The sequence below is a fragment of the Heterodontus francisci genome, chromosome 17 (assembly GCF_036365525.1).
Source record: "Heterodontus francisci isolate sHetFra1 chromosome 17, sHetFra1.hap1, whole genome shotgun sequence".
Classification (NCBI taxonomy): domain Eukaryota; kingdom Metazoa; phylum Chordata; class Chondrichthyes; order Heterodontiformes; family Heterodontidae; genus Heterodontus; species Heterodontus francisci.
The window spans coordinates 68,642,954-68,658,123 of record NC_090387.1 but is presented as its reverse complement, the minus strand read 5'-3'; the positions used below and the strand labels follow the sequence as shown (position 1 = coordinate 68,658,123).

The following is a 15,170-nucleotide window of genomic DNA, read 5'->3' as shown; positions in this document are numbered from 1 at the left end:
ATAGACGGGTTGTCTTATGAGGAAAGATTGGACAGGTTAGGCTTATATCCACTGGAGTTTAGAAGAGTAAGAGGCGACTTGATTGAAGCAAATATGATTCTGAGGGGTTTTGACAGGGTGGAGGTGGAAAGGATGTTTCCTCTTGTGGGAGAATCTAGAACTAGGGGTCTGTTTAAAAATAAGGGGTCACCCACTTAAGACAGTGATGAGAATTTTTTTCTGCCAGAAGATCGTGAATCTTTGGAATTCTCTTCCTCAAAAGGCAGTGGAAGCAGAGTCTTCAAATATTTTTAAGGCAGAGGTAGATAGGTTCTTAATAAGGAGGTGAAAGTCTATTGGGGATAGGCGGGAATGTGGAGCTGAGGTTACAATCAGATCAGCCATGATCTTGTTGCATGGCGGAGCAGGTTCGAGGTGCTGAGTAGCCAACTCCTGCTCCTAATTCGTATGTTCGTAAGCCCCCACCACAAGAGATAACTGCTTCTCATGTACCTGCTTTGAAACAAGAGTCTTTGACGAGGATGTAGCAATGTTTAGAAGTTCATTATATATCTTTAACATAGCTCCTTCCACCCTCCACTTTAGGATCTTGTGTGATACGTGATGCTTCTGGTAATGTGAATGACAGTATTCCTATTGAGTCAATGGATTGTGAGGGCCTTGCCTGTGGTTATGGGTGGAACTTCACTGAATGCGCACAGACTGGTACTTGTAAATATGGACTCATTAACTACTACCAGGTAAAAACAATGTGGCAACGAGTGTATGTTTGTACTTGGATCAGCAGTTTTTTAAAAAATGTTTTTTCTTTAAAACCTATAGAATAGGAAATAAAGAATGCAAATGGGGTTGGGTCAATTCAAATTCTCTACAACAGGAGTAAATGGGAGTTAGTCTGGTACATTGGAACTATACACTCTGCACAATGGCAATGGTTTGGCATGTTGGAATTATGTGTAATAGCATTGAATAGGAATAAGGATTGGTGCATTGGAACTTCATATTGTTAAAATATATGGGAGGTTGTTTGGGATTTTGGAATTCTGCACATGGTAGCGAATGGGACATGGTTTGTCATGTTGAAATTCTATGCCTTCAGGCTTCCATCTCTGGAGTTGAACCCACCATAGCATGGTTACAACACAGAGGAAGCCATTTAGCCCATCGAGTCCATGCTGGCTCTCTGCAAGAGTAATTAAGTTAGTCCTAGTCCCCAGCCCTATCTCCATAGCCCTGCAAATATTTTCCCTTCAGGTGCTTATCTAATTCCCTTTTGAAAGCCAGGATTGAATCTGTCTCCACCACACTCTCAGGCTGTACATTCCAGATCCTAACCACTCACTGCGTAAAAAAGCTGGACCTCATGTTGCCTTTGGTTCTTTTGCCAATTACTTTAAATCAGCATCCTCTGGTTCTCGACTCTTCCACCAATGGGAACAGCTTCTCTCTATCTAGTCTGTCTAGACCCCTTGTGGTTTTGAATATCTCTATCAAATCTTCTGTCAACCTTTTCTTCTCGAAGAGTAACAACCCCAGCTTCTTCAATCTATCCTCGTAACCGAAGTCCTTCACCCCAGGAATCATTCTCATAAATCTTTTCTGCACCTTCTCTAAAGCCTTCATGTTCTTCCTAAAGTGTGGTGCCCAGAATTGGACACAATACTCCAGTTGAGGCCGAACCAGGTCTCCAGGTTATCCAGGTTCATCATAACTTCCTTACTTTTGTACTCTGTGCCTCTGTTTATAAAGCTCAGGATCTCATATGCTTTTTTAACCACTTTCTTAACCTGTCCTGCCACCTTCAACGATTTGTACACATATACGTCCAGGTCGCTCCTCTCCTGCAACCCTTTTAGAATCACACCATTTAGATTATATTGCATCTCCTCATTCTTTCTACCAAAATGTACCACTTCACATGTCTTGGCATTAATTTCATCTGCTGCGTGTCTGCCCATTCCACCAGTCTGGATATGTCCTCTTGAAGTCTGTCACTTACCTCCTGACAGTTCACAATACTTCCAAGTTTTGTGCCATCCGAAAATTTTGAAATTGTGTCTTGTTTGCCCGAGTCTAGGTCATTAATATAAATCAAGAAAAGCAGCGGTCCTACTCCGACCCCTGGGGAACCCCACTGTATACTTTCTTCCAGTCCAAACAACCACCATTCACTACTCTCTGTTTTCCTATCACTGAACCAACTTTGTATCTATGCTGCTACTGTCCTTTTTCTTCCATGGGGGTTTCAACTTTGCTGATAAGCCTATTATGTGGCACTTTATCCAATGCCTTTTGGAAGTCCATATAGACCACATAAACCGCATCACACTCATCAACTCTCTCCATTACCTCATCATAAAAACTAATTCAAGCTAGTTAAACATGATTTGTCTTGAACAAATCCATGCTGGCTTTCCTTAATTAATCCACCCTTGCCCAAGTGACTGCTAATTGTGCCTGGAGTTTCATTTCCATTAGCTTTCCCACCACTGAGGCTAAACTGACTGACTTGAAGTTCCTGGATTTATCCTTACACCTATTTTTGAACAAGTGTGTAACATTTGCAATTCTCCAGTTCTCTGGTACCACCCTCTATATCTAAGAAGGATTGGAAGATTATGGCCAGTACCTCCGCAATTTCCACCCTTGCTTCCCTCATCTTCCTCAGATGTAACCCATTCGGTTGTGGTGACTTACTCACTTTAAGTATAGCCAACCTTTCCAATACCTCCTCTTCATCAATTTTAGCCCGTCCAGTATCTTGACTACCACCTCTTTCACTATGACTTTGGCAGCATCTTCTTCCTTGGTAGAGACAGATGCTAAGTACTCATTTAGTACCTCAGCTATGCCCTCAGCCTCTATGTACACATCCCCTTTTTGGCCCCTAATTGGCCCCACCCTTCTCTTACTAATCTTTTACTGTTAGTATGCCTATAATATACTTTTGGATTCACTTTCATGATAGCTACCAGCCTCTTCTCATACTCTCTCTTTGTTTCTCCATTTCCTTTTTCGCTTCCCTTCTGAACTTTTTATATTCAGCCTGGTTCTCATGTGCTATCAACCTGACATCTGTCAGACACACTCTCTTTCTACATCTTCTTACTCACTATCTCTTTCATCAGCCAGGGAGCTCTGTCTCTTTGGTTGCCCTGCCTTTCCCCTCATGGGAATGCACCTCGACTGTAAAGGCGACTGTAATGTTCCTTTACTGTTTTGCCTGCCAGTCTTTGATTCCAATTTACCCACGACAGATTTGTTCAACACACTGTAATTGGCCCTCCAACAATTAAGTATTTTTACTCTGGATTGCTCCTTCTCCTTTTCCATAGCTAATCTACAACTTATGATGCTATGATCACTTTTCCTGAAATTATCCCATAAAATCTCCTTCCTCATTGGGCTGGAAAAGTACTGATCAGGAGAATTTTCTTCAACACACTTCAGAACCTTATTGACAGTCACCTATACTCCTCAGCTGAGAAACAGGCCAGGTGCAGAATAGCTTCTGCCTCTTTATTCACCTTCAGCAGTGCTGCTGCCCAGACTGATATTGTCATCACACAGCTGCAGTTTCACACCTGCAGCATATGTGGTGCTGTGGTCACTTTCTAACAGATCTGTAGCATATCTGCAGTTCTGCACTGTCAGTGGGTGGTGTGCCATGGTTATTTTCCATCTTCCTTAAAATTAAAACAACTTGTATGACAGTAATGTAATTCCAGTATTTGATGAAATAACAAAAATATTTTCCCCCTCTTCTTTTAAAGACTATGAGTCTAGTGTCTGGATTTGCCCCTTTGATTACAGCTGGGATCTTTGGAGCAACCCTTTCCTCAGCTCTTGCCTGCCTTGTGTCTGCACCCAAAGTCTTCCAGGTATTGGACATTTCTTCATTTTCTTTAGCTACTCAACTGCCATAGTTTAAAAAAAAAACATAGAGACATAGAAAATAGGAGCAGGAGTAGTCCATTTGGCCCTTTGGGCCTGCTGCGCCATTCAAAAAAGATCATGGCTGATCGTCTAATTCAGTACCCTGTTCCTGCTTTTCCCCCGTATCCTGTGATCCCTTTGGCTTAAGAAATATATCTATCTCCTTCTTGAATATATTTAATGATTTGGCCTCCACTGCCTTCTGCGGTAGACAATTCCACAGATTCACCACCCTCTGAGTGAAGAAATTTCTCCTCATCTCGATTCTAAATGGCATACCCCGTATCCTGAGACTGTGACCCCGGTTCTGGACTCCCCAGCCATCGGGAACATCCTCCCTGCATCTAGCCTGTCTAATCCTGTTAGAATTTTATAAGTTTCTATGAGATCCCCTCACATTCTTCTAAACTCTAGTGAATATAGGCCTAGTCGACCCAATCTCTCCTCATATGTCAATCCTGCCATCCCAGGAATCAGTCTAGTAAATCTTCTTTGCACACCCTCCATGGCAAGCACATCCTTCTTCAGATAAGGAGACCAAAACTGCACACAGTACTCCAGATGTGGTCTCACCAAGGCCCTGTATAACTGCAGTAAGGCATCCTTGCTCCTGTACTCAAATCCTCTTGCAATGAAGGCCATTCGCCTTCCTAATTGCTTGCTACACCTGAAAGCTTGCTTTCAGCGACTGGTGTACAAGGACACCCAGGTCTCGTTGCACCTCCTCCTTTCCCAATCTATCACCATTCAGATAATCTGCCTTTCTGTTTTAACTTTACTGTCGTGCATCTCAGTAATGTTGTTCAGTTAGAATTATGGAAGTGATTGATTAAAATTAGTTCTGTCACATTCAACACTTTCCATAAGCAAATATTTTCCTCTCCAAATATTTACTTATAGAGTTAATAGAAAATGAGAAACATTTCTCCCTGTTTTATTATGCACCCTTTTTAGCCCATTTAAGCATGCAATAACTCTCTAAGCATTCTGGAATTGAATGGAAGGGATGTAAGAGTAGTTTGATTTGGTTTGCCCTCAAACCCTGTGGGGAATTACCTGATTTATACTTGATGTCCTCTCCATCGACCCATCAGAAACTAACAATGCACTGTGTACAAAAATCAGAGAAAACCTACAACATGCCATTCTAATGGTGTCCCAACCAGCTGAGATATCAGTTTATAAACAGTGTTTTACTTTGTTAAAGGTGCCATAATAATGCAAGTAGTCATTGCTATCATGTGCAGGGTGACACTATCTAGTTTTATCAAATTGGAAAGAAAAATGCCTGCTGAGTTACTGGTTGCTATAATTCTGTGAAATCAATTAAAGTGGACTAATAACAATAGAACCAGAATAAGGAAACACTGGGGGTGAAACTTGTCTTGGCTGGTGGCGTGAAATGGGTGATAGTGAACGGCCGCCTGACTTACACTCTACCTGATTTTTCTTACTATGCGGAAAAGAATGTAATATGGGCTGCCTATTCACTATTGCACAGTCTATGTTCTATGCTACAGTCCAAGAGCAATTTCATTTCCATTGTTTTCTGCATTTTCCATGTTCTTAATTCTGACAGTTATAACACTGAACATCTAGTTTACATGTTTTGACTTAAATAATGCCAAACACACACAAACTAGATGGTTTATTGGTATAAAACCCTTGATACAAATATACAGTAGTATGGTGAATTAGTTTCTGGTGAGACAAAATAATAGAATATCCTTCAGTAAACATTACCCAGCCCTGCAATGTGATGCACCAAACTGCTAAGAAGCTCTGGAACTTTTATAAAAATTGGAGATATCTTAAAATTGAGTTCTATCTATTTTATACATTATATATCAGGTTGTAAATTAACACTCCAAACAATTTCTAGAGTTGGGATGATGTTTATAAACAATTTTTATTTTTACTTTATCCTGTGAGGTTTCAAGCTTGTAATTCATCCCAGTTTTATATTCTGTTATGTATATCTATCTTTTTTCTTTTTGGGCCTCCTTATCTCGAGAGACAATGGATACGCGCCTGGAGGTGGTCAGTGGTTTGTGAAGCAGCGCCTGGAGTGGCTATAAAGGCCAATTCTGGAGTGACAGGCTCTTCCACAGGTGCTGCAGAGAAATTTGTTTGTTGGGGCTGTTGCACTATATCTATATAGTATATGTATATTGGGTTAGTGAACATCATGGAGTGAAGGTTCTTGGGCTACAATGTTTATCAATCATACAAATGTTCTAAAGTATTTATTGTGTAAATGTAAATAATTCAATTAAACAGATTTTTTTTTTGCCTTTGTCTCCCAACAGTGTCTGTGCAAGGACAATCTTTATCCTGGTATTGCTTTCTTTGGAAAGGGCTATGGGAAGAACAACGAGCCCATCTACAGCTATGTCCTCACCTACGCCATTGCTGTTGGTTTCATTCTTATTGGTAAGTCACTCAGAATGTCTTTTCTGACCTTAGACTGGTGAGGCCTAAAACTGCACCTGCACTAAGTGCTATCTGCATCAGGTGACATAGGCAATTGTGGCAAGATTTTTTCATTTCAAAAGGCTAAAAGTGAATGTGGAATTCCAAATCATTTAACTTTGAACAAAAATATCTAATATACTTCATAAATAATTGTGTACTTTTTAACTTAATTTACTCATATAGATATGAAGTAGTGATTGGAGTGCATGTGTTTTAAACTGTTATAGAAATCAATTGATTTTTATAAGGCTAATAATGCATCCCAGCAGAATAATTACACAATATATCTAGAGGTTGCATATTAGCATTTTAATTTCAAGCTGTTATTTGCTGCAAAGTTCTCCAAAGCCATAAAGGCTCTGCAGAGACAGATGCTTTGCAAATTTCTAACAGGACAGTAGTTTGGAGAGAGAGGCTCCCATTGCAGAATAGACACAGCACAGTATGGATCAAAGTCTTCAACTGTGTCATGACATGACACAAGAACAATTCTGCTGTGGTTCAAGGAAATTGCCCAATGCTGCTATGTATTATACAATATTGGACAATGCATTCTAAAAGTCCCCTATCAGATGCCTAAAACACCTGTAACCAATGTTGTTCTGTTTTCTTACATGCAGCGGAACTGAATATGATTGCACCCATCATCTCCAACTTCTTCCTGTGCTCATACGCTCTCATCAATTTTAGCTGCTTCCATGCTTCAATTACCAACTCTCCAGGCAAGTTTTCCATTTCCAAGAGGTTTTGTTGTGGATTTGATTATTATATCTGACACCAAATAAAGACAGGTAAGTAAAATATGAAGAACAAAAGTATGTTAGAGCTCAGAGACAAACGACACGTGATTGCATCCATCATCCTCTACTTCACCAGTTTGTGGTTTCTTATATACCGTTCTGGTTCTCATGCACTTTGGGTATGACAGCCTTCCATTTCCTTACTGTGGTTTCCAACTGACCTCTGTGACCCCTAGCCAAAGCATTTGTGGTTCAGAAGCCTTAATTATTTCTGAGTTGTGAAGAGAAGATGGTACTCTTACAATTTTGGGATTTTTCTGTCAACAGATTTCTCATAGTTCCTGTAGGTGAACTTTGCCCTCTATAACCTGCAAGCTACATTTTTATCAATAACTTTTCCTTCGTATGTAATCTGTGTACACTCCCAGTACTGTGTATTTTACTGTACAATGTACATATTGTCCTTGTTAATAGAAATCCGTACATCATTTGGAAATGTTCATGTAGGTTCAAAAAGAGCAGCAACAACACTGTAGAAAAATGTGTATGGTCAGTAAGAATCGGACCATACAGTTTAACCATACAGGTGACATCCACTGAGGTCCACAGAATAGCCAGTCACTCGCATCACTTTTAAATTATTCATTTTGCTTTATTTTTCAAAAGGTTGGAGACCTTCGTTCAGATATTACAACAAGTGGGCCTCCCTGTTTGGTGCAGTCATTTCAATGGTCATCATGTTCTTACTGACATGGTGGGCGGCCCTCATCGCTATTGGAATTGTTGGCTTTCTTCTGGCTTATGCATTGTACAAAAAGCCTGGTAAGTGCTAGGAAAGCTGCTGCCACTGTAAAGTTGTCACTAGCTAATACTCAAGAGCAGGAACCACCACCTCCCTTTGTCCCAGGGTAGCAAGGTCAGTCTTCGCCTCCAAAGTGTTGCCATGATTAAGGTCAGTTAATTTGGCACAGACTGGAATTGAACCTGCGACTATCCCAGTCTTTATGACTTGGAGTATGTGTGATGGTACAAAATGGTTGCCATGGTTGCCTGCATAACAACAGTAGCTCATTTCAAAGCTCTGCATGTCAGACATTTTGAGAAACTTCTGAGATGTAATAAAGCGTGATGGAAATGCAAGTCTTTTCCTTTCTTACCACCTAAAGGATGAACTTAGCCACTAAGCCAGTGGTGAACTCTGTTTAAGTATTTATATTAGTGTTTGATTCACAGCTGATGTACAGACCTATTCAAGTTTTACCTGCAGTAGCTCCAAATGGTAAATAATATTTTTGCATTTAAAGCCAAAGAAGAATTGAGCCCATAATATGTTTGCAGAAGTATTTAGATAACTCGATGCATATGTTTTCTGTATATTTCTTGTTTTCCGCTTTCAGCTGTAAATTGGGGGTCATCCGTTCAAGCTGGTTCCTATAATGTGGCCTTGTCCTATTCTGTGGGGCTGAATGAAGTGGATGATCACATTAAAAATTACAGGTAATGTGCAAATAACCACACAATTTGCAGCAGGTAGCCACAGAGTCTGACTTATTTCTCCCATCCAGGGGTCATCAACAATTTCTCACAAGTCATTTCACAACAGGCAGAAGAATGATTCTGCATTACATTAAAAAAAGAGTAGTCAATTGATTTTTATAGAACAAATTTGAATTGTTGCAAGCAGAGAGGGTTCTGCCTCTTCGGGTTTGACTGTTGTCCATCTTAAAAGCTCAATTAAGCAGTAGTTGGCCACCATACTTAGATGATTGTCTTAGCTTCAAACCTCTAGTTCCTTTCTCACTGAGTCAGGTGTTAATATCAGTTTTTATTTCTCTGTTTTTCTATACACAGACAAAATAATTCACATATCTCACTAGTGGCAGTCATGAGGAAAGTAAAGATCACCACGGTAATTGGTAGATACTAGGGTTGCCAATCCTCCAGCAGTATCCTGGAATGTCCAAAAATTAAAGATTAATCTCCCAGACACCACTGTGAGCAACCTAGGAGAACAACCATTGGGGCATTCAAGAAGTGTTTTTATTTTAATTTCCTTTTGCTTATTAGTTATAAAAATGTTGTAGGTGGGGTAGAGAGTAGAAATGGCTGTTTGACTGGCAGTCAAAAATTCAAATAAAGTGGCTACTTGACATACTGTGTAAGACTAAGAAACTCTGTTGTAGTTGCCTCAATTCATTTAATACTACTGAATCTCTGTTATAATCCTGCTAAATATCACGCATTCTTTAGCTGAGTATGATTGTGTTGAAAAATGGTTATGCATCCATTGACAAGTATTAGTTCATGCCCATTTATTTTAGGGTGTTTGTGGTCTGGTTCTAACAGCATTAGTATATGGTGTGTTATTTTCCACCCCTCCGCACCCCGACCCACCCACCTACCTCAGTTTTGATAATGTCCCAATGGAACAATGCTGTTTTCCTTAATACAAAGCTTTTATATTTTTTTTCCAGGCCTCAGTGCTTGGTTCTTACTGGTCCTCCTAACTTCCGTCCTGCACTGGTAGATTTTGTGGGGACTGTCACCAAAAACCACAGTCTGATGGTGTGCGGTAATGTGGTAAGTGTGAGTGTGTTTGAAACTTTGATTCATCACTGTGTAGTAGTGACCCTTGCTTGTTTAAAAAAAAATAGCCGTTTGGGAGATTTTGCTTATACACTTAACTTACAAATATTTTGCTGCACACTTCTTTTATAAAGCTATTCCTTTTTAAAATTTTCTATCATCGATGTGTGTGCATACAGACATAGAAAAGAACAGCTGAACTTGTCTCAGACTGTATTATCTTCCGACACACCTGGGACTGTTTACTTTGCTGGAGATTTTTGGCCTAATCTTGCACGACCTTCTGCACAGGAGTTATGGATTGTCCAAACTGGGAACAATCTCCATATTTAACAACATAAAATGAAAACAGAACGCTATACTGGTTTGCAGATTGGTGCAGCTGTACATTTTGCTCGTTGACATTCAATCCTGTTGTCATAGCAGTGCTGCTATTGCCCAGAGTTTGTTGGCAGTGGACATGGGATTGGCAGGACAGGGAGGGGAGGACGGGAGAACATTTGGTTGGGCTAGGATGGGTCTGGTGTCTGGAATTTCTGAGAGGCCTAGGCTGATGGCAGGATGGAGGAATCTTCCTTCTGGTATCAGGCTGCCATTCTCTCTCTGTAGAATTGATGAGAGGAGACTATATAGGTTTACAGGAACGAAACCCAGACTAGCTGGATTTTGGAACTGTTTCAACATGTTTGTGTAACCTGGGGGACCTAATAATTATTTAGATTCGTTTTGCTTTGTCACTCCCTCAACTCCTGAACGTGTTAACTCATTGGATCTCTCATGATTTATGTGACTGTTGGTAGGTTTCCACCTGAGCCTGATCCTCTCCATATCCAACGTCCACATACACTTCACTTGCGGCAAGGATCACTTAGTAGCAATCAGGAACTGGCTGATTTCAGCATCCTTAACCTAGGATGTTGAAGCCAATTATTGTAACCCTACCTCTGGATTTCTACCGTAACTTCAGCATTGGTTCCAGGGTTCCTGCTCTTGATTGCTGGTAAATGATACCAGGTAATAGAAACCAAATTTACCTTATTCAGTCAGCTAAATCATTTGAATAAAAGCAAAATACTGCAGATGCTGGAAATCTGGAATAAAAACAGAAAATGCTGGAAGTACTCAGCAGGTCAGGCAGCAACTGTGGGGAGAGAAACAGAGTTAACATTTCAGGTCGGTGACCTTTCATCAGAACTGGCAAAGGTTAGAAATGTATTTGGTTTTAAGCAAGTGAAGGGGTGGGGGGGAGTTGTGTGATAGGGCAGAGGGCAGGAGAGATGTAATGGGACAAAGACAAAGAGGTTGTGTGAAAGAAAAAGCATTAGTCCAGAGAGTGCTAATGGCAGAATAATGAGCAGCTCTGTCCAAAAGCACCCCGTGAAAAACCTAGTTTAAGGCAGGCCCATGGTAAAAAAAAATTAAATTTTTTTTTAAAAGGCCAGTCATGCTTTGAAACTGTTGAACTCAATGTTGAGTCCGGAAGGCTGTAGAGTGGCTAATCAAAAGGTGAGGTGCTGCTCTTCAAGCTTCAGTTGATGTTCACTGGAACACAGCAGCAGGCCAAGGACAGAAATGTGGGCATGAGGGGGGGTGGGGGTGGTGGCGAGTTGAAATGGCAAGCAACCAGAAGCTTGGGGTCATGCTTTCAGACTGAGTGGAGGTGTTCCGCAAAGTGGTCACCCAATCTGTGTTTGGTCTCCCCACTGTAAAGGAGACCACACTGTGAGCAGCAATTACAGTATACTAAATTGAATGAAGTACAAGTAAATCGCTGCTTCACCTGGAAGGAGTGTTTGGAGCCTTGGATGGTGAGGATACACTGAGTAGCAACAAGTTTCATATATAATTATGCCCTGCGTTTAACCCAAGGGTCTTCACAAGGAAAAGGTGCCTGAGGTATCTTCAAATGGACACATCAAGTGGTTGACCAAGAGGAAGATCAAATCCTTTTATACAGGAGTAGCTGCAGATGATTTACGAAGTGGAACCCAAATGTTGATGCAGGTAAATGCATGACACATGAAAGGCACAGAGCAGAGACAATGTGGGTGAAACAGCAGAGACAAGATGAGGGCACAGAGCAGTGACAAGTTGAGGGCACAGAGTGGTGAGAAGGTGAGGACACAGCAGTGACAAGGTGAGGGCACAGAGCAGAGACATGGTGAGGGCACAGCAGGGTAGGGGTGAAGTGGGGCACAGGGCAGGGTAGAGGTGAAGTGCAGCACAGAAGAAAGCTCAAGAAGAATCTTCACAACAGAAAATCAAAATAGAAGATCAAGATGACTGGGATATTTTGTATGTTTTGTGTAGCCATAAGATAATCAATGAGCTGGAATTTATACCTGGCGGACGAAAATAATGCATTGCAGAGCCGCTGCGGTATTCAGCGCGGCGGTTCATTTAAATAGCTGGGGTGGACTGCCTACCCCGATGACGTGGAGGGGGTGGGCGATCTATCCCCAGCAATGGCATCAGCCGCCTTTGCGCAGGCGTGACACCATTTTTAAAGGACTCCGAGCCCCAACATTCAATTTAAATATTTAAAGGTAACCAAAAAATAAATTTAAATCCATTTAAATGACCCCTCTCCCACCCACCCCCCCAAAACCATAAAATTAATCACTAGCCCTCTTTCCCCCCACCTACCAAAACACTTACCCTGCCCACCTGACCTTCCCCCCGTTCCCCCCCCCCCAACAAAGTACATAAACTTTACACTCTAACCCTTCCCACCATCCCCTACACCAATGATATTATTTTGACCCTGCTCCCCCACTCCCACACAGAGAATCTTACCTGCTCCCCCCTCCCCACCAGTGTTCCGCCTTAGATCCCCAGACGGCACCAATATCGCACCAGGACAGACAGCGGGAGCAAGAAGGTAATTTATTCCTTTATTTAAATTAATTTACATATTTAAATTTGGCTCCCATTGCCAAGCAGTGGGTTGGGGGCCACCACAAGGCTTCGCTACCGCTGGCAATATTGGGCTGGGCCTTCCCAGTGTCGAGGCCCATGGTGGGCCTCTGCCAGATGCATTTTCCGGCCCCCACCCCCACCACGACCGCTGACGTCCGGGGGGGGGTCTTTAAAATTCAGCCCAATATCTTAGTAAATATCTCATTTACAATATTCAACCCCACATAGGGACTAATATGCTTTAATAGCGGTAGGGTTCTCCTATTGTTGCTGATTGAGAAGAAGTGAGTTTCATATAAATGGTAGAATATATCAATACTGTTCAGCAAGAATGAAACTACTCTAAAACTCATTGGACTGAATTTTGACATGAAACCCCGTCCGCCACTGGGACCCAAAATGGGACCCAACCCCAGCAGGCGGCCGGTGGGACCCTGGACAGCATCCTACTGGTGGTGGCCAATTAAGAGGCAGCTGCTGGGACCGTCGACCAATTGACGATGGTGGCGTGCCTCCCAGCAGGGGTTGGTAATGTGTCTGTACATGGACACTAGTGTTTGTGGTGAAAGGATTTTGTGGTCCATGGTTTCCATCTGGCCTGCAAATTCTCTGACTGACAGTGAGATGCTTGTGGCTCAGCTTTGATTGATGGCTCTCCTTTTAAAGTGTATGTAAGGTGGAGGTGGGGCCTGCGTCTGATGAATGGCAGATGCCTGTCTGTGATTGGTCAGTGTCTGTGACTGACAGCAGGCTGCCTGAGCGGAAGAGTGCTGATTGGCAGTACGCGGCACGGATGCACTGAGATCAGCTGCCCCTGCTATTTTTGTGTGGTTCAGGGAGTGAGCGGGAATGGCTGTTGTGGGGGAGAGGGAGAAAGAGGCCCAGGGAAGAGCAGGAAGCAGGCCGGCACACAGCCAGCGGTGCGGCGCTGAGGGCCGGCACAGAGAGTGTCAGGCAATCCTTTAAACAAGCACCGTGCAGGGGGAGAGGGGATGGATGGGAAGAGGGAGATAGACATGGGGAGGGGGGAAGAGGAGAATGGACACTGGGGGCAGTGGAAGAGGGGAATGGACACTGGGGGGGGGGGGAAGGGGGGGATGAACACGGAGTTGGGGGAGAGGGGGATGAACACGGAGTTGGGGGAGAGGGGGATGGACACGGAAGGGGAGGGTGAGGTGGGTGGGGGGAGGATGGACACTTGGCAGGGTCCGGGGGTGGGGGAGTGGGGAGCTGGGGCGGGACCCAGAGAGAGCGAGAGACCACGATCACTCCTGACAGATGGACATCAGTCCGAATTATCCACATCATTATATCAAGTATGTGGGCAGACATTGACTACTTGTGCAAGCAAAAGCAATGCCAGGTACTCACTAAATAGGGAGAAATGTGTTTTAAATCAGTGTTTTGATGGCATTAGGTTGGCTGTACACTTTATATACTGAGTAATTGACCCCAAGACTGTGGCTGAGTTAATAATTTTGTCAGATGTCCGTGGTGCAACATGTTGGTGCCCATCCCTGCCTCCCAGTGTGGCCGGCCCAATCAGAGGGCCGGCAGCACTGCAGACTCGACAGCACCATTGTAAGAAGTGGACACTGTTGAGGCTACACAAAGAAGAAGAGGGCATCTCCGTGCTGAGGCACCCTTGAAGCCCAAGTAAGTTTTCTCCTTAACCTTTCCAGGCCAGGAGACAGGCCCCTGTAATTGGGCAGGGGTAGGGAGAGGGTCCTCCTTCCGGGGGCCCCTCTGTGGGCCATGGAACGGCCATAAAAGAGGGCCCCATCCTGGGAACGCGCTGGGAGGACACCAGGAGTTACCTGGTGGTCTCCCCATATGGCGGCAGCCCTCCTAATGCTGATAAAATGCTGGAGGGGCAGGAGATGGCCCTTAATTGGCACCTAATTGTCTCAATTGACCACCCAGTGGGCAGCCTCGCCACTGAGGTTTCTTTGCTGGTAGAATCCTGTGATGACGGGAAGAATCCTGCCCATTGTGATTATGTTCACCGAGGAGCAAGTTAAACCCTGCCTCAATCAGCATGGTAGAAAATCAGTTGTGGGATATAGAGTGGCTTCACTTTTGCTAAGCAGAGTTGATCAATCTGTCCCCCACGAACAGGTAGTTGAGTCTTTCAAGTTAAGTTAGCAGGAGAAAGACATATACGGTTTAAAAAACAGAAGAAACTAAAAATAAGAGAAAGATAAAAATTAAAGAGAAACAAATCAAATAATGCATATGCTGGGTGATGATGCCTACATTTATGCTTTACTGAAATAAGAAGCCAGTTGCCCAGGACTCATAGTAGAGGTCTGGAGCAGTCAACATTCTTAGGTTGGCAAATGGCAGAGGTGAGGGAGGATGGAGAAAAGGGAAGAAAAGAACATCATCCTGCACTCCATATGTACCTCCTAATCATAAAATGCAGATCAATGCAACTGTACCATTGTAAAAATCTTCTTTCTTGTAGTTTTATTTGTGAATGTTTGCTGCCATATAAAAAAACATGGATTTACT

At 42.9% G+C, this 15,170-nt stretch overlaps 1 protein-coding gene across 2 annotated transcripts in view; it reads left to right on the top strand.

Moving 5' to 3' along the window:
• slc12a3 (solute carrier family 12 member 3) overlaps positions 1-15,170 on the top strand; it is a 57,384-nt gene that overhangs the window by 20,548 nt on the left and 21,666 nt on the right. For both annotated transcript variants that reach the window (XM_068049603.1, XM_068049602.1), the window contains exons 10-17: positions 586-740; positions 3,774-3,881; positions 6,246-6,369; positions 7,032-7,133; positions 7,818-7,973; positions 8,549-8,648; positions 9,626-9,731; positions 11,607-11,741. In XM_068049603.1, the coding sequence (XP_067905704.1) occupies positions 586-740; positions 3,774-3,881; positions 6,246-6,369; positions 7,032-7,133; positions 7,818-7,973; positions 8,549-8,648; positions 9,626-9,731; positions 11,607-11,741 (986 nt within the window). The remainder of the gene's footprint in view (positions 1-585; positions 741-3,773; positions 3,882-6,245; positions 6,370-7,031; positions 7,134-7,817; positions 7,974-8,548; positions 8,649-9,625; positions 9,732-11,606; positions 11,742-15,170) is intronic.